At 51.3% G+C, this 18,353-nt stretch overlaps 1 protein-coding gene across 2 annotated transcripts in view; it reads right to left on the bottom strand.

Moving 5' to 3' along the window:
- PTGIS (prostaglandin I2 synthase) overlaps nucleotides 1-15,893 on the bottom strand; it is a 40,010-nt gene extending 24,117 nt beyond the window's left edge. The window contains exons 1-4 of one of the 2 annotated variants that reach the window (XM_029221642.1): nucleotides 15,754-15,893; nucleotides 8,065-8,188; nucleotides 6,129-6,307; nucleotides 3,477-3,620 (exon numbers count right to left, since the gene is read on the bottom strand). In XM_029221642.1, coding sequence (XP_029077475.1) covers nucleotides 3,477-3,620; nucleotides 6,129-6,307; nucleotides 8,065-8,188; nucleotides 15,754-15,827 — 521 coding nt within the window. In that variant the 5' untranslated portion in view covers nucleotides 15,828-15,893. The remainder of the gene's footprint in view (nucleotides 1-3,476; nucleotides 3,621-6,128; nucleotides 6,308-8,064; nucleotides 8,189-15,753) is intronic. The other variant, XM_029221643.1, reaches the window with a different exon arrangement.
- Nucleotides 15,894-18,353: the final 2,460 nt, after the last annotated feature.

The following is an 18,353-nucleotide window of genomic DNA, read 5'->3' as shown; positions in this document are numbered from 1 at the left end:
GGGGCACGAATCCGCGTCCCCTGCATCGGCAGGCAGACTCTCAACCACTGCGCCACCAGGGAAGCCCCACCAGCCACTTTTTAATGCTCCAGGAGTCCAGCCCCACTGGCCTCAGTCCTGGGAGGAAAACCACAGGTTTTCACTTTTTCCACGTGGTGAGAGGGGCCAGGACTTCTGAGAGAGACACCGTGAAGCCCTAATGCAGCCCCCTCAGGCCCTCCTGGGTCTCCCAGGACAGAGATTTTCCGGAGAAGGAGAGGAAAGAAGCAGGAATGAGGGAGGATGGGGCTGAGAAGGGCCTGTCTGGTCCCCACTTTGTCCCTCATTCACGCAGTGTAGACACGTAGTAGGTCTTCAATAAATGTTCTATCCATGGACGAATGGATGGATGGGAGGGAGGATGGGTGGATGGATGCATGGATAGTTAGAACTTAATCCTGAGAACACTGATCTTGGAAGAAAATATGGGGTCACCACGATTCTGAGCTCAGTTATCCAAGCTACTGTCCCACCTTTTCCCTGCATCCCACTCACCTTCCCCTCATCCAGTTTTGGCCTCCATGCCCCCCAGAGATGGCGAGTTCAAGACCTGCCCATCCCACCGGACTAAAAGGAAGCAATCCTTCCTTCAGAACAGCTGAAACGAGCTACCTGTAGAGTCTAACCCGTCGGCCCTACTGATGCCTCTGCATCAGCCCAGAAGGAATTCCCTCCTCCGTTTCCTCCAGACGTGTAAGCCCCTGGATCCCTCTTCTTCAGAAGAGTGTCCTCAGTCTCCTTATGGCAGAAGTTGTAAAGGCGCAGCCTACAATCTAGATTCAGTCCAGAAACGTGTTTTGTTTGGTTAATAGAGTTTTCCTAAAAACAACCGGATGCGTATTTAAACATTTGGGGAAATTCATACAAAATCTGGATTTCCCCCTCCATCTCATTTTGAAAAAGGAGAAAGGCTGACCACTGGCAGCCTACAGTCCCGCCTGGCAGCCCTGGGCAGAAGCGGAGTCACGGCCACCCCTCTTAGACGGAAACAAGCTGGCAGGGTCAGACGGTCCTCCCCAGGCCCTGCGGTCTCTGTGGCACTGCAGTTAAACACCTGTCACCATTTGTCATCCTACTTGCACTGGTTTTTTTCTTAAAGCAGAAAACTAGTTCCTTAGATAAAATATCTACCAGAAATAGGCGATGAAAAATAACCCCTCCCCAAAAGACAAGAAAACCAGGAAGACCACGAGGTTTCACACTGTGGACACGAAGGCCCTTCCTGTGGTGCCTCCACATCAAAATAACACCTGACACAGCTGAAGACAGGCAATAAATAATTACACGACCTATAAATACACACATGACCTACAGGTGGCGCTAGGAGCCATAAAGAAAAAGCTGGAATGGGCCGGGTATTGAGGGGGCCATCATATTAAATGGGGTGGCAGGAAAGACCTCCCTGAGCAGGTGACCCTTGAGATGAGACTTGAATGAAGTGAGGCGGGAGCCATGCCGACATATAGGGAAGAGCATTCTTGGGCAAGGGAATAGAAACTGCAAGGGCCTTGAGTTGGGAGCATGCCTGGCCTGTTCCAGGGGCAGCAAGGAGGCTGGTGAGACACCAGTGGAATCAGAGTTAGAACTCTGGATGTGACTGAGTGAGGCAGGGGCCCACACAGGACAGGTTGGAATCTCACGGTCTCGGGCTACGTGAACACACACCTCTGTACCCGTGTGACTGTCATCCAACTTGCCCACTGCCTTTCTATTTCAGGGGCTGCAGGTGGCGATGAAAAGGCCCAAGGAGGCAGGAGCTGCAGCCCAGGGCTCAGGCCCTGAAGACACAGGGATCCATTTACATCTGCCCTCCTGCACTGTGCCTGCTGTTACCATGAACCTAAACGGACCCAGCTGCCACCGCGTGGCCCCCACCTCCCCCAGTGCCTCAGCTTCTTCTCTGACTTCTTTGCCCGCACAAGGATACGGGATGGCAGGAGCTAGGAGACCTGGGAGTGCCCTGCTGTGAACTTGCTGGGTGGTTTTAGCGGCCCCTCTCTGGACCTCAGTCTCCACACCATATGACAGGGTAGACCAGACCTGCATCACCCAGACCAATCACAGCCCTTGATGGTATCTGCACCACTCCAGGGTGAAATGAGAAAAAGGCGACACACCAAGGGTCGTGCTTGAGAGTGTAGGCTCTGCAGCCAGCCCTGCCAGGACCCCAACCATGGGACTCTGGGCAAATGACTTAGAATCTCCAGGCCTTAGTTATCTCATCTGTCAAATGGGGTTTGTAAAGAACCCGCCCACAGAGTTGTTGTGAGGATTAAATGTATTAGCGCACACTGAGCCTACAAGAACACACACACGTCATAAATATTCCTGTGTGCCCATATGTGTCAGCAAATGCCTGTCCTTTATCCTCAAACTGTGTTGCTGTAATTTTTTGGAGCGGTTGAAATGTCTCGCTTGTATGAGATGCTGGTCATTAGGGATGCCACCAAAAACTACTGGCTCTCCTTCCCTCACTGCCTGTGGCCATGCTCCTCCATCCCTGCCACCACGCAGTCAAATCCACCAGCAGGTCCCACCGACCCCATCCCCCAAAGCTACCCGAATTCTCGCCACCACCTGGTCCAGGCCACCATTCTGTCTCACCTGGGCAACTAAAACAGCCTCCTAACAGGTCCCCCTGCCTCCCTTTCATTGCCACCCACCCGAACTATGGTCTAGTCTCTGTCTGGCAGCCAAAGAGAGCTTTTAAAACTCTAAGTCCGGGTTTCCCTGGTGGCGCAGTGGTTGAGAATCTCCCTGCCAATGCAGGGGACACGGGTTCGAGCCCTGGTCTGGGAAGATCCCACATGCCGCGGAGCAACTAGGCCCGTGGGCCACAACTACTGAGCCTGCGCGTCTGGAGCCTGTGCTCCACAACAAGAGAGGCTGCGATAGTGAGAGGCCCGTGCACTGTGATGAAGAGTGGCCCCCACTTGCCTCAACTAGAGAAAGCCCGCGCACAGAAATGAAGACCCAACACAGCCATAAATAAATAAATAAAAATAAATAAAGGAATTCCCTTAAAAAAAAAAAAAAACCAACTCTAAGTCCAATGGTGTCATACCCCTGCTTAAACCCCCAATGTCACTCATCTCACTTAGAATAAATTCCAAAGCCTTCCATGGCCTTGAGGCTCTGTGAGACCCGGTTTCTGCCAGTTTCTCTGACCTCATCCCCCCGCCCAACCTCCTTGGCTCATTAGGCTCCAGCCACACTGGCCCTCTCACCAAGCATCTGGGTGACCAGCAAGGCCCCTTTTCTGGCCTGTGTCTCCTTTACAGCTCATAGGCTGAGTCAGGCGACCACTCAAGAGTCCCAGATACAAAATGTCGCCTTGCAGCCTTTGCTTTGGAGCATCCCGAACTGCTTCCCCAACCACAAAGTCCTCCTGGTTCCCCTGGCCACTATTAATGGCTGGTCCAGAATGCTGGGCTCACCTGAGCAGGAAGCTGTAGGAGAATTCGAGGAGTCCCATCTCATGCCAGCCACTGCCTGCTTCCATGGTGTCACCCAGCAGGACAGTGTGGAGGTTGGTATACATGGCTTCCGTGAGCGCCTGGAGCTCTTTGTGGAGGAGAGTCCTGGGGCAAGGAACCAAGGTGTGAGAGTGTAGCTTCCAAAAATATATATATATGCACACAGGCACCTCCTTAGCCAAACCTCAGAGTCCCAGGGCTCCAGTGCCTCAGTGGCAATGAGGGCTTTTGGAAGATTGGCTTAAACAAAATATTATTATTTCTATCATAATCCACAATGACGATAGTTACTATTTATTTTGCCAAGCACAATGATCTCATTTCATCTTTTGACAGCCCCAGGGATAACAGTTACTATTATGATACCCATTTTACAGATGGAGAGACTCAGGGACAGAGAGGAAAGTGATTTGCCAAGGTCACCCAGCCAGTAAGTGATACAGCTGGGACTGAAACCCTGATCTGCCCAACTCCAGAGTCTGAACTTTTAAACATGATAGCCATCCCCTCTCGGGGCACATGAGCTTGGATAAGGAACCCACAGACTTAGAGAAGAGAGAGAACTAAGAAACCAGCCCTTTCTCCTTGAGATCCAAAGTTAGGGAGACCTGTTTGGATAAAGTGTCCTGGACCAAGGATTGCTAATAAACATGACTCCAAGTGAATGCTCCATGAGGAATAAGGGAATCTGGCTGGCGATCTGGTCTCGTCGTTGAGTACCTAGGAGTCTGAGGAGAGGACCAGTTCTGGGAGAGCATGTGGCTGAAACCAGAAGCCCCTCTGTACTGAGCCCCCACAGTACAGTCAATATTGAGCCATGACTGAATGTATGATTAGAAGCCAGGAAAGATGGGATCTTCTATCTAAGTTTAAGGCCCCTCTACACTGCACAAGGATCTAAACCGTAAAGGACCCCACTGCATCGAGCGAAGCGTCCATGGGGTGGTGCAGAGCCGATGTTCAACAGCGACACCTTGTGGCAGCAACAAGACCAGTGCTAGTGTGCCCAACCGGTGCTCTAGCTCTCTGTCGCCACCTGCTGTTTGGACATAGGAGGGACTCCTTTAGACTGAATAAGCCCCTGGGTTCTTGGATAATTCAAGACGGGAAAGCATCCAGAGGGGTTCCGTGAACTTCCAGGTAATAAATGCTTTGGGATGTTTCACTGTTGGAAAAACAATAGATACGACCCATGTGAGATAATGTGTGTGAAGGGCTTAACATAGTGCTTGGCACATTGTAAGTGCTTAATACATGGGAGCTGACACAGTGATCAACCCTGCTCCAGCTGTTCCCTTGACTCCACTCCAAGCACTAGTCCTTGACAGAGACAGTAGCGCCCAATAGATGTGGCAGCCATGCCCAGAAGACCTCATGCCAGCTTTTGAGAAATGCCCAGAAACTCTCGAGGGTAGACACTGGAGGAAACTGGGATCCTCCCTGGGTAGGGGGGTAGGATGCAGTGAACTGTGGACTCTTGTTGCTAATGGAACCCCTAGAATAGCAGGACCCAGGACACTCAGGCTCAGGAATACTCCTAGCAGCTGTCCCACAAAGCCAAGGTCAGACTGAGCATTGTCTCTCATCCATGTTCACCTTATGAGGCTGGCCTTTCCTCAGCTTTAGCAGTCCTGCAAAACCCGACCTTCTAGATGCTTTTCTTGACTCCAGGAGGTGAGTCTTCCTGGAGAGAGATCACTAAAGATGCCCATCAGACCGTGTGCACTCTTTAGGGAAGGATGCAGAGTCTTACTTCCTCAGTATCTCGGTGGGAGGAGAATGGGCTGTGGAGTCTGCAGACCTGGGTTCAAATCCCAGCTCTGACGCTTACTAGCAGTAGACCTTGGGTAAGTCACTTCACTTCTCTGAACCTCTGTTTTCTCATCTGTAAAATATGGATAAAAATACCTACCTTTGAAGCTGTTGCACAGATATGAACACGTGCCTATCAAACACCTGGCATTTGGCAGGTGTCTTCAGAGGGAGGTTGGCGTCATTCTGTGCTCCTGCATCTAGGATGGTGACCAGTGTATGAACGAATACAGGGTAAATGCCCTCACAGGTCCTTTTGTAAGTATTACTTATGTTTCAGGACCTGCACCACTTCCTAGCTGTGTGACCTTGGGCAAGTCACTTCTCTTCTCTGAGCCCCGTGTTCTCATCTATAAAATAGGGCTGTAAGTTACCCTCCAGCATTGCTGTGAAGACTCATGATGCCTGGCACAGAGTATGGACTCAAAAACATTAATCACCCCACCACCTCCCTTTATTTGACAGATGTGGAAACAGAGGCTCGGTGCGGGGGTGTGGTTTGCCCAAAGTCACAAAGCTAGGCAGTGGGAAAGCTGGGATTTGAATCTAGGTCTAGCTGACCCCAACCCTGGTCTCCTTCTACTAAAATCAGAGCTGCCTCTTGGGAAGTAAAGAGTTCTTCTTCAGCCCAATTCTCTAGGGTTGTTTCTTGTTTTGTTTTTGTTTGTTTTCACAAAACGAAATGTCTTTACTGGACACCTGTTGTGGAAACAAGCTCAGCTCACACAGGACTTGAACTACGCGGGTAGAAGCCGATCGCCCACCCTGGCCCACCCATGGGTACCATCTGCAGCCACTCACGGTTTCATCTTGGACTTTTCTTCACTGGGGCTGTAATGCGGAAGCTGCACGTCGAAAATCCTCTCCATGAGGAAGGCGGCGTAGGCGTGGAAGTCCAGCCTGGTGCGAGGCTCCCACACCACCATGTCATAGGAGTGTGGGTCCAGGAGGACAGTGACATACCTGCCCCCCACCAGCACCTGGGAAGTTGGCAGGGATGCAGTGAGGAGTCCGACTATGAACAACAGCAGTTCTCTGAGGTCGACTTACCCCGTGACGGGCAGTGGCCCCACCAGCTACTTAACAGACAATGTCCCCTCATCTACCTCTCACAACCACCCTGTGAGGCAGGGACCATCATTCACCCATTTATAGCTGAAATGTGATAAGGCGTATAACGTGCCCAAGACCACACACCTGAGAAGTGGCAGAGCTGGGAAAGGAATTCGGCACTTTTTCTGAACCAAAGGTTATGCTCTTAACCACCTCACTTTTAAGCATCTTCCATGGTTATCTTGGTTAATGTCATATCTCCAGCAGCCAGGAGAGAGTCTGCCCACAGAAGCAGCAGATGGATGTGTGTGCATCGTAGGTGGATGGATGGATGGATGGGATGGATGGATGAATGTACAGATGGATGGATGGGAGGATGTCGGTGGATAAATGGATATATTATAGGTATGGGTGGGTGGATGGATGGATGAGTGGATAAATGGATGGAAGAAAGGAAGGAAGGATGGATGGATGTTGTTGGATAAATGCTAGTGGATGTGAAAGCAAAACCTTCTTTGGGAGGCTGAGCTCTGTATGTAACATGCTGCTCAGGACAGGAAGGAGACAGCACTGGAGAGCTATAATCCTGCAGTCAACAAGGGTGAGGGCATTTTCCCTCAAATGCGTGTGGAGGGGGTCACACAACTCCAACTACCCACTGCCTTAGCCTTGTTTTCAAAATGTGGTCTGTGAGTCATGGTCATCAAACCCTCTTATAAAATACAAGCCAATATCCAAGAAAAATGCTGTTGGATGGATGGTTAGATGGGTGGATAAATGGAAGGATAGATCATTGAATGTATGTTGGATGGAAAGATGGATGGATGGGCAGCTAGAGGGTGCTTGCAAACTAAATGTATGAATGAATGTTGGGTACATGGATGGCAGGATGCTAAGTGGATACTGGGTAAACAGACTGAAGGGTGAATGTTGGATTCACTTCTAACCTCCAAGTTAGAAGGAGACGTGGAAGGTGGGTGGATGGAGAGAGATATAAATAGATGTATATAGAGTGGACAGACATTGGATATTGAAAGGATAGATAATCAAATGCTGGGTGGTGGTGGCAGATGGATGGAAACATGGGCAGATAAGCAGAAGAATGGAAGTTGGTGGAAACTGAATATATGGTTGAAAGTTGGACGGCTGCTACGTCCATGAGTGGAAGAATGCTGGATAAATTGGGTAGACAGGTAGAGGAACAGATGATGGACAAGTGGATGGAGAGACAGATTTTGGGTAGATATTTAGAAAGATGGACGAATGAGTGGATAGATGGAGGTTGATGGAAATGGAATACATGAATGAATATTGGATGGATATTAAGACGGAAGAAGGCTGCTTAGATATTGGGCAGATAGGCAGAAGGACAGATGTTAGATGGATGGGTGGATGTGGGACAGATGGAAGTTGAATGAATGGATAGAGGTCGGTTAGATGAACACACAAGGATTGGATAATATTAAATGACTGCATAGCTGCATGCTGGGAAGACGCTAGAGGGATAATGAAGGGATGAATGTTAGATAAACGTTGGATGTACAGTTGGATAGGCATATAGAAAGTTGGCTGGACCACTGGATGGTTAGTGTATGGATGGGTATTGAAGAAATCAGTAAACACCAGGTTTAATAGGCCCAGCTGCTCATCCCCTTCCCTCCCAAGAGGCAAAAGAGGCACTTACAGTAAAGATATCACCATGCTTCTCCTTCATCCTAGTGAGGAAGCTGGCGGCATCCTTTCCAAACTCCAAAGCATAGCCCAACCAGGGGATACTTCCCAGGTCCAAGGGGGGCTCTCCAGGTCGCCTGCAGAAGCCACAGCACTTATCACCATTTGATAAACCAGGGAAGAGGATAAAGAGTGTGGGGCATGGCGTGAGATTTTCAGTGGAGAGGAAGGCTTCCCTGAGGAGACATTTGACCAAAGACCTGAAGGCGGTGAGGGAGGGAGCCACATGGATATCTAAAAGAAGAGCTTCCAAGCAGAGGGAACAAGTGCAGAGGCCCCTAAGCTGGATCATGCCTGGTGTGTGCAAAGGACAGTGAGGAGGCCAGGGTGGCTGGATGTGGGAACAAGACGTGTACAGTAGAAGGTGAGGCCGGAGCAGTAACAGGGGCCAGACCATGCAGGGCCTTGTAGGCAGCTCTGAGGACTTCAGCTTTTGCTCTGAGTGAGAGGGGAGCCATCGGAGTTCGAAGCAGAGGAGGGACAGGGTTTGGCTTTGGTTTTTACAAGGGGCTTTTGGCTGCTGAGCAGGGAATAGACCACAGAGGGCTGAGAGCAGAAGCTGGGGTACCAGTTGATGTTCGTACATACTGGGGGGTCCAGTTAAGGTGGTCACCTCTCTGCAGGTAGGAGAACCTTCCAGAACCCAGTAGTGTTAGGATACAGAGTTCTCTGTATGAGCCAGCATGGACCAGGGTCCTGGTCATCTCACACTTCCTCTCATGCCCACCGAGAAAGGGTAAGGCTGGAGAGCATGGCTGGATAGCAGGAGGTGGTAGAAGAACTACCCTGTCGCTGACCCCTGACTGCCCCTCTCCAGCTCAGAATCTGAGGTATCTCAGGAGGCCAGACGCCATGCCCATGGCCTATGGGGATGCCGCAGGGGTACAGGTAGCTCAGCCAGGGGGTAGGAAGGTTGTGTGTGATATTCAAGGTCAAAATCTCATCTGTGAGAGCAGAGGGACTCCTCTGAGGATATAATAACATATCTACACCTCACTACGGTGGATGGAATTCTAATATGACTACAATGACCTACAACTGAGTGAGGGAGATGGTACAGTTGACTTTGAGAAAGGATGATTCTTCTTAGTGGACCTGACATAATCAGGTAAGGACAGGGCTTACAAGGGGCAGGGATCTTCCTGGCAAAAGAGACTGAGATTTGGCATAAGGGAGATTCTTTGCTGCTGGCTTTGAAGATGGAAGGGGCCACGTGGCAAGGAATGCATGGGGCCTCTAGGGGCTATGAGTGGACCTTGGCTGACAGCAAGCAAGGAAATGGGGACCTCAGTCCCACAGCCGCAAGGAGCTGAATTCAGCCAGATTCTTCCCTGGAGGTTCCTGATAGGAAGGCAGCCTGGCCAACACCTTAATTTCTGCCTTGTAAGACTCTGGACAGAGAACACAGACACACTGTACTGGACTTCTGATCTACTGAAGTGTGAGCTAATAAATGGGTGTTGCTTCAAGCTCCCAACTATATGGTAATTTGTTACACAGCAAGAGATAACTAATATACTCAAACTGACATTGCACTTGCACTGGGCCCTGCCCTCGGCCAAGCATTTGATATATGAATGTCTCATCTCATCCTCCCCAACCACCCTCTGAGGGAGGGGCTACATTCACACCTTCACCAAATATTAACTATGAAGCAGGCATCGTCCTGGGTGCTGGAGATACAGGAGTGAACAGGGAAGATGAGGTGGAGGGCCCTGACCTCACAGGGCTTACATACTAATAAGCGGAGACAGGCAAAAACAAAGAAGCAATATCATTTCAGAGAGCGAGAAGTGTGATGAAGAAAATAAAGGAGATAAAACGTGACAATGAAAAGACAAATAACCCAATTTAACAATGCACAAAAGAATCTGAATGGACAGCTCTCCAAGGAAGATATACAAATGGCCAGTAAGCACATCAAAAGATTCTCAACATCATTAGTCATTGGGGAAATGAAAATCAAAACGACAAGCAGTACCATTTCAAATCCACTAAGATGGCCATAGTGTTTAAAAAAAAAAAAAAAGGAAATAAGTGCTGGGAAGACTGTGGAGAAATGGGAACCCTCATGTATTTCTGGTGGGAACGTATAACGGTGCAGCTGCTTTGGAAAGTCTCGCAGTTTCTTGAAAGATTAAAAGAGTGACTATGTGACTCAGCGATATACCCCAAAGAACTGAAAACATAAGTTCATACATAAACTTATACACTATTGTTCACAGTGTCATTAATCATAATAGCCCCAAAGTGGAACCAACCCAAATGTCCACCGACAGATGAATGTATAAACACAATGTGGTGCATTCATACGGTGGAACATTATTCAGTCATGAAAAGGAGTGAAGTACTGATTCACGCTACAACTTGGAAGCACCTTAAAACCATCATGCTGAGTAAAAGAAGCCAGACACAAAAGGCCACATAGGGTATGATTCTATTTCTATGAATGTCCAGAGAAGGCAAATCAATGGGGACAGGAAGTAGAGTCGTGGTTTCCAGAGTCTGAGGGGAGGGTGGAATGGAGAGTGACCGCTCACGGATACCAGGTTTCTTTTTTAGAGTGATGAATATATTCCAGAGTTAGATAGTGGTGATGGGTGCACAGCCCTGTGGCTATACTAAAAACCACTGAATTGTATATTTTAAAAGGGTGAGTTTTATAGTATGGGAAATACATCTCATTAAAGAAAAAAGAAAGAAGGGTGATACGAGATAGTGGGGAGGCGCTAGTTTAGAGAAGGTGGTCAGGGAGGGCCTTTCCAAGGAGGTGCCATGTGAGCAGAGACTGGAAGGAAGAGTGGGGAGAAGAACCTTACAGGCAGAGGGAACAGCAAGTGCAAAGGCCCTGGGGCAAGAGTGCACTTGGTGATGTTCTCAAGACAGCAGGAGCCGCTGTGGCGGGAGTGGAGGATGTGGGGGTGAAAGACTGGAAATGACCTGGGGACCAAGAAGGCCAGTGGCCGAGGACAGAGTCTGGCTTTTATTACAAGTGTGGTGGGAACCCTCTGGAGGGTAGGATTTAGGAAGTGATGTGATTTAGGAAGTGATGTGATTTAGGAAGTAGGATTTAGGAAGTGATGTGATTGTGCTTTTAAAAGGTTGCAAGAGGGAATTCCTTGGCGGTCCAGTGGTTAGGACTCCACGCTTCCACTGCAGGAGGCACAGGTTTAATCCTTGGTCCGGGAACTAAGATGCCGCAGGCTGCGCAGCGCGGCCAAAAAAATAAATAAAGGTTGCAAGAGCGAGAGGCGGGAGGGAGATGTGTCAGGAGACTAAAGCAATTACAGTGGGAGTGGAGGCTGTGATCCTCCAGGAGCCAGGCCTAGCATCCGACTCGTCCACTTCCAGGTTGGGGGTTTTTGTGCCATCCCCAGAAGTCCAGGGGGGACCACCTTCCCTTCATCCTTCTTCCCCTCCCTGTCTACGTTCTTCCACCATGGCCTCCTGCCTCCTCAGTCTGACTGTCCCCCAACATAACCCAAAGCGGGGAACAGGTGGTGGACAGAGAGACTGGCTAGATTTGAGGGCCAGAGTTTGGGAAATATGGAAGCAGAACCAGAGGTGAGGGTTGAGGGCATTAGGAAGTGCCTCCCCCCACCCACTTCCTCCTCTCGCCCCACTCCCACCCTGCCTCTGAGCCCATCATTGAGGAGACTCGCAAAGGTGCAGCTCGGGGATTCCAAGGGGGTGCTGGGGACGTGCCAGGACCCTTCCTTTCCCCTCGCCTCTCTGTGAGCCAGCTTCTTCTGAAGGCTCCGTTTAAAGGCTGGCACAGCACAGGGCTGGAGGAGCCCAGCGTGCACCAGCCCTCTTCCAGTCCAGGTCTGAGCCCAGAGACAGGACACAGCAGCGGCGATTTTTGCACAAGAGGCAGGAGGGCAGGATGGTTGTTATGAGCCTGACTTTAGCACCACACTTCCTGGCTTCAAATCTCAGCCGTGCTTCTTGCCGGCCGTGTGACTTTGCTTCCCCACGCCTGTTTCCTCACCTGTAAAAGAGGAGTGATGACACTACAGACTACACTGGGCTGTGATGAAGATGAAAGGGGCTATAGAACAGTGCTTGGCACCTGGCAACCGGGGAGCAGCTGGGGTGGGTCTGAGAAGCAGGACCAATATGACTCCCGGGTGCCATTTCTTGAGCAACGGCTATATGCCAGGTGCAAAGGTTTCCTTGCTTGGTAATGATGGCGGATACTTGATGAGCCCTGACTGTGTTATCCTTTGAGGAAGGAAGCATTGTATTTCTATCAAGCCCATTTTACAGCAGATGAAACTGAGGCACAGAAGGGGCTGAGCCACTTGCCCGAGGGCCCACCGTGGAGGGTCTGGGTTTCTAACCCAGGCAGGCCTGGCTGCAGAGCCCACACTCTTGATGCTACCCTGGCCCCAAGTCACCCCAAGTGGACATCTGCACAGCCACTTTGCAGGTGAGGAAACTGAGACACAGAGAGGTTCCAGCGACCTTCCCAAGCGCAGGGCCTGAGACCTTCCCCTAAGACATCTTTGGGGTGTGGGTGGGGCTTCCTTCCCCTGCCTTTCACTCTGGCTGCCACCAGAGCTCCCCAGCGAGCCTGGTGTTATTTCTGGCAGCACTCATCTTTCCCCTGAAAAGTTCCAAGGAGCTGCGGACAAAGGCAGGAAGCTGGGAGTCCAGGCGTCTGATTCCTGATGTGCCAGAGGCTCCTTCAGCCCCCGGGCCCTGAATCCAACTGAGGCCCAAGTCACATTCCAGGGTGACTCAGCCAGAGGCCAGCAGGGGCGAAGGAGGCTCTATTTTGGGGTCTGCAGTCTCTAGCCTCCCTCATGGACACTCTCACTGTTCTAAGGCAGGGAGGCAGGGCGTGACCCTCTCATCCCCAGCTGCTGCCCACACGGCTGATCGCTGCCTTCCCTTCCTCCTCTGTAAAATGGGGGTAACAAGAGTGCCCCCATCTCCAAGTTAGGAGAAAATGAGATTGGGGGCCTAAATTCCGGCCCCTGTGGGGTCTCCCAAGGGTCCACGCAACTCTGCCCCCCCAGGGTCCACACTACCACCCGCACAACTGTCAGTGACCCCCATTCCCACACTTCTCCCCAGTACCCCACCTGGTGAAACTGCTAAGCTGCCCACAGGTATAAAAATCAACAACTCACCCTCAAAGACAAATTAGCTCTCTGGATTGACAGTAAGAATTAGCTAAAATAATGTTTGGCATTCCTTCTAATCCAGCAATTCCACCCTCACCTACTATTATCATCATCATTCCCTGTTTTGTTTTGTTGGGGTTTTTTTGGCAGTGCCGTGCGGCCTGTGGGATCTTAGTTCCCTGACCAGGGATCGAACCTGTGCCCCCTGCAGTGGAAGCACGGAATCCTAAACACTAGACTGCCAGGCAATTCCATCATCATTCCCATTTTAAAGACTGGGAAACTGGACTTCCCTGGTGGTCCAGTGGTTAAGACTGCGCTTCCACTGCAGGGGGCGCAGGTTTGATCCCTGGTTGGGGAACTAAGATCCTGCGTGCCGTATGGTGTGGCCAAAAAGAAAAACAGCATAAAGATTGGGAAACTGAGGCAGAGAGCAGTTACTCAACTTGTTCTTATTCCTGGAGGCTGGGAGTTTCCATATGCTAAGCACCCAGGTACCCAGCCTCCCAGAATCCATGTATTCTGTGGCTGCCCTCATCTGCCCCAGAGAAAAGCACAGACTAGGAGGCCCCACAGGATGAGCCCAGCACATTGTCTGAAATAGCAAAAACACTGGAAACAACTTGAGTCCCTCAATAGGGACAGGAATAAAAGGGAAAAAAGAAACCTGCACCTATTCATACTATGGAATACTACACAAAAAATCGAAAGAATGAATTAGATCTCCACATAGCAACATGGACGGATGTCAAAACGAAAATCTGGAGTGAAAACAGCAAAGGTACAGTCTGAAAACAATTCTGTACAGAGTTTCCAAAAAGCCTGACAACTTAGGAAAAATAATTTATTTCTCTATAAGGAAACTTATCTGTAGCCTTTTTCGTTTTCATTTTTCCAGGCAAATGATTGAATGTATGGTGTTAAGTTTCACCTGGAAAGGTGTCCAGAGGTTGAAGAAAAATATCGTGAACTCACTGTGTGGAAATTCAACTAACACATTGTTTAAAAATAAAAGGTTTCCAGAAAATTTCTGGAATTTTCAGACACTCTGATTTAAACACACACACACCACACTTCCACTGCCCTGTGTTATCTACGAGCTAATGTCTATGCGTATGAGAATAATTTTTAAAACAGCTGGGAGGCTGAGGAGATATGACAACCAAAGGCAGTACCCTGGGTGAGATCCTAGCACAGAAAGAAGACGTTAACGGAAAAACTGATGAAATTCAAATAAAGTCTGGAGTTTGGTTAATCGTAACAGACCAGTGTTGGTTTTTTTAGTTTTAATGACTGTACCATGATGATGTAAGAGGTTAACAATAGCAGAAACCGTGAGGGGTATTTGGGAACTCTTTGTACAACTTTTCTGTAAATATAAAACCAGTCTAAAATAAAAAGTCTAAAATAAAAAATCTTTTTAAAAGATCTGGGAGGTTCCTCTCAAATTAATCAACAGTAGAGGTCCTGAATTGTCGGAAGAGTGGTTAGAAGGGCTTCAGTCTTATTTACAATGGGATAAATGCTTAAGTCGAATGTATTCCTTGTGCAATTCAAATTAATTTTTTAAATATTTTATAAAAAGAAAAAGATCTATACTGCCATCTCCTTGATTTGAGATAGGTGAGTTTTACTTTTCTCCTAAATCGCAGATTCTCAATGGAGCAGGAGAACCTTGGGGACTAGGAAGCTGAGGCGTTTGGTTCTGGTTCTACTCTGCCCGAGTAGACCTCAGCAGAAGGGAGACCCCTTTGTGGGCCTGAGTTTCTCTGGCAGAGGGAAATACCGAGCCTACTCAGCCCCTGCATCCGGATCGGGGAATCCTGTGGAAGGTGGTTCCAGGGCCGGTAAGAGGGCATCGTTCAGGGCCTCTGCCTTCCCCAGCCTCAACTCTGCCGTCTGTGTAATGGGGGTGAGAGCAAGCCTGGGGGGCGACACCGAGTTGGTGCACGATCCAGACAGAGGCTGAAGAGCGGGACGGGGCTTCTTCCACCGGGGGTCACACCGAGCATGTCCACGCACCCACTCTGCACCCGTGACTCTCGGTTCTCACCTGCAACCCCCTTGCAGGTCCCAGGCACCGCTCTCTGGGCCAGGCCCGGGCTTCTCGCGCCCCGGCCGAGCGAGTGTGTGCGGTGGATGAGCGGCCCTCTGGGACTCCTGTCCCTGCACCTTCCCGCGCGCGTCTCCCCAACTCTGAGCCCTCTTTAAGCTCTCTGCGCCTGGCCCCCTCGCCGGGGCGGGGGAGGGGCGCGGAAGCCCCTTCGGCCGGACACTTGGACTCCCACCTCCAGGCTCGCCCGGGGGGGTGTAGGGGACGGTGGGAAGAGGATCCCCTCCTGCCCGGGGGACTGGAGCGGGGGCTCCGACGTGGGCCTGCCGCTGGCTCGGCGACCCCCTCGTTGCAGCCGGGGCGCGGGCCTGAGCGGAGACGACCCTTTGTCTGGCCGGGGGCGGCGCTGGCGGGCGGGGGTGGGGGGAGCCGGGGGTAGGCCGGGCAGGGCACTCACCGCGTGCGCCGGCGGGTCAGCAGCAGCAGCAGTAGCAGCGCGGCCAGAAGCCCGAAGACCACGGCCCAGGACATGGCAGGCCCGGCGACCAGGCTGCGGCTGCGGAACGCCGGAGGCGACCGGGCTGGCTTGGGGGCCACGGGGGCCCAGTCCCAGAGCCGACCCCGCCCCCACGCCCCTCCCTCTCCCCCCGCCCACCCGCATACGGGCGGGGGCAGGGCCTGCGATCCCTCCCAGGTCCAGAGGGGTGGGTGGGGTGGCTCTTGGAGGCTCCGTTCGTCTCAGCTTCTACGGGACGGGCTCCGACTCCTGGCCCAGGAAAGGGTGGGAGGGATGTGCGTGGAAAATGTGGGTGCGGGGGACGGGAGGGATGGTGTAGGGGAAAGGGAAGGGATGTGCAGGGAGGGAGGGGTTACGCGGGGGTGTGGGGGAGGAATGGGGGATTTGGGGAAGAGGAAGGAAGGGAATATGGGGGGACGGAGGGGTGATGGGGATAGAGAAAGTGTGAGGATGAGAGGTCAAGCGGTGGCAGAGGAGGGATTGGGGGTGGGAGGGGACTGGAAGGGCCTTTCCTCCACATTCCACCTAAACAGTCTCCACCACTCTAGCCGCCCCCCGCCCCTCACCCATCCCATCCCCACCCCACCCCGGATGGGCTAGAGTCCATTAGTTTTCTATTCTGTTGGTCTGGGCGGAGTGGGGTTGTACCGCCCCCTATTTTACCTTCAATAACTACAGTGGAGGGGGCACAAGAGCTCAGAGCACCCCGCTCTGAGTCCCTCATCTGCAACTGCTGTAAGGGACAATAAGTGTACATCACCCACGTGTACCTGCAGCACAGCAGGGGCTCAGAATATGGTGGACATTGTCACATTACCTGGTGCTTAGGGTGTTGGCCTCTGGTGCCAGTGGCTCTGCAAGAGACCACTCCTGGGCACTGGCGAGAACCTGGGCTCCCAGCTGGAAGCGTCTGGACCTCACTCCACCCTCTCCACTCCCTACACACACCCCACCCCACTTACACCTGGGAAACCTTGGCCAGGGAACTTACCCTCTCTTAACCCGCTTCCTTATCTGGGGACAGAGGTCAGACTTGTACTTTACCTTAGGGGGTTGCTGTGAAGAATTGATGAGAGCTTGTCAGTAGAGGGAAGTGCAAACTAGGAGTGCAGGGCACATGTGAGTTTTGTGAGGCAGTGAGCAGAGTGTGGAGCTGGGACCCAGAATGTCTGATTCTAATCCTTGGGCTGTTGCTCACTGCTGGGTGAATTGAGACAGGTTTCATTTCATCTTACCAACAGCCCCCAGGCTGAGCTGTTACTCCTCCCTGGTCTCCTGGCTTCTGCCCTCATCTCTCTGCAGTCCATTCTCCCCGCAGTTGTCAGAAGAATCCTGCTAGAACCTAAGTCAGATCCTCTACTGAATCCTGCTCAGAACCCTCCAGGGCTCCACCTCACTCAGAGCACAGCCCAAGTCCTTACAAGGTCCTGTAAGGACTTGATCTGCCCCCTCCCACCTCTACCTCCCTGCCCTCATGTCCTCCTACTCTCTGCCTCACCCACTCTGCTCCAGCCACACTCATCTCTCACCCTGCCCCAAGTGTTCCAAACTCACTCCCACCTCAGGGCCTTTGCACTTGCTATTCCCTCTGATTGGAACACTCTTCTCTCATATACTTGCACAGCTGGCTTTTATCATCACATCCCTCATCCCTCTGTCTCTGCTCAGTTGTCAACTGCTCAGAGAAGCCCTTCCTGACTGCCTGGTCTAAGGCAGTCACATCAGCCCTGTCTATTGCCTTGAACTGTTTTGGGGTTTGTTTTTTTTTTCCTTGACGGTACTTAACATTTCCTGCTATCATATTAGAGCTTCATTTATTTGTCTATTTAATGTCGGCTGTCAAGGCAGTTGGATGACCCTCATGTGGCCTCAGCAGACTGAGAAGAGCAAGAGGCAAAAGGAGTTTCTTGAATCTCTTGTTTATTTATCCAGCTTACCCACCAGCAAAGCTGACAATCCCAAAAAGGCCACAGAACAGGCCTGGAGGATTTTCTCCAAATTTGGGGAGCCCCACGGGACAGCCTTCTGGCAGTGGGGTTCACAGTCCGGCTTGGCCAATACTAAACCATGTGACCTCAGGCAGTCTGCTCCACCTCCCTGAGCCTAGGTGCCTCATCGGTGAAATGGGGATGCAGTGAAGAGTAAATGACCTAATCCAGGTGACACACTTGTCAGAGTGCCGGACGCACAGTGAACTTTAGTGGGGGTCAACTGCCATTAGCACTTAATTCCAATCCAGCCTCTCACCATATGTGTGATCAAGGCTTGGTCTCAGTTTTCTTATCTGAGAAATGGGGAGAACAGTTCCTTCCTCACAGGACAGTTGCACCCAGCATGGGGCCTGGCACACAGTAGGTGCTCAATAAATGTTAGCTCTCCAATCCCACACCACTGGCTTGAGTGCAAACTAGCATCACCTCAGTCCAAGTCCCCCCCAAATAAAATGTCCCTCTTCCCCCCTCAGCCCAGGGGCAAAATCCCGCCCCACCCCCCCCCCAGGGAAGGAGGCCAGCTGCTCACACACCAAAGAGGGAAGAAGG

Source organism: Monodon monoceros, unplaced genomic scaffold (assembly GCF_005190385.1).
Source record: "Monodon monoceros isolate NGI ecotype Baffin Bay Population unplaced genomic scaffold, NGI_Narwhal_1 Super_Scaffold_13, whole genome shotgun sequence".
Lineage (NCBI taxonomy): Eukaryota > Metazoa > Chordata > Mammalia > Artiodactyla > Monodontidae > Monodon > Monodon monoceros.
Note: the sequence above shows the minus strand (reverse complement) of the source record. Positions and strands in the feature narration are given on the sequence as shown.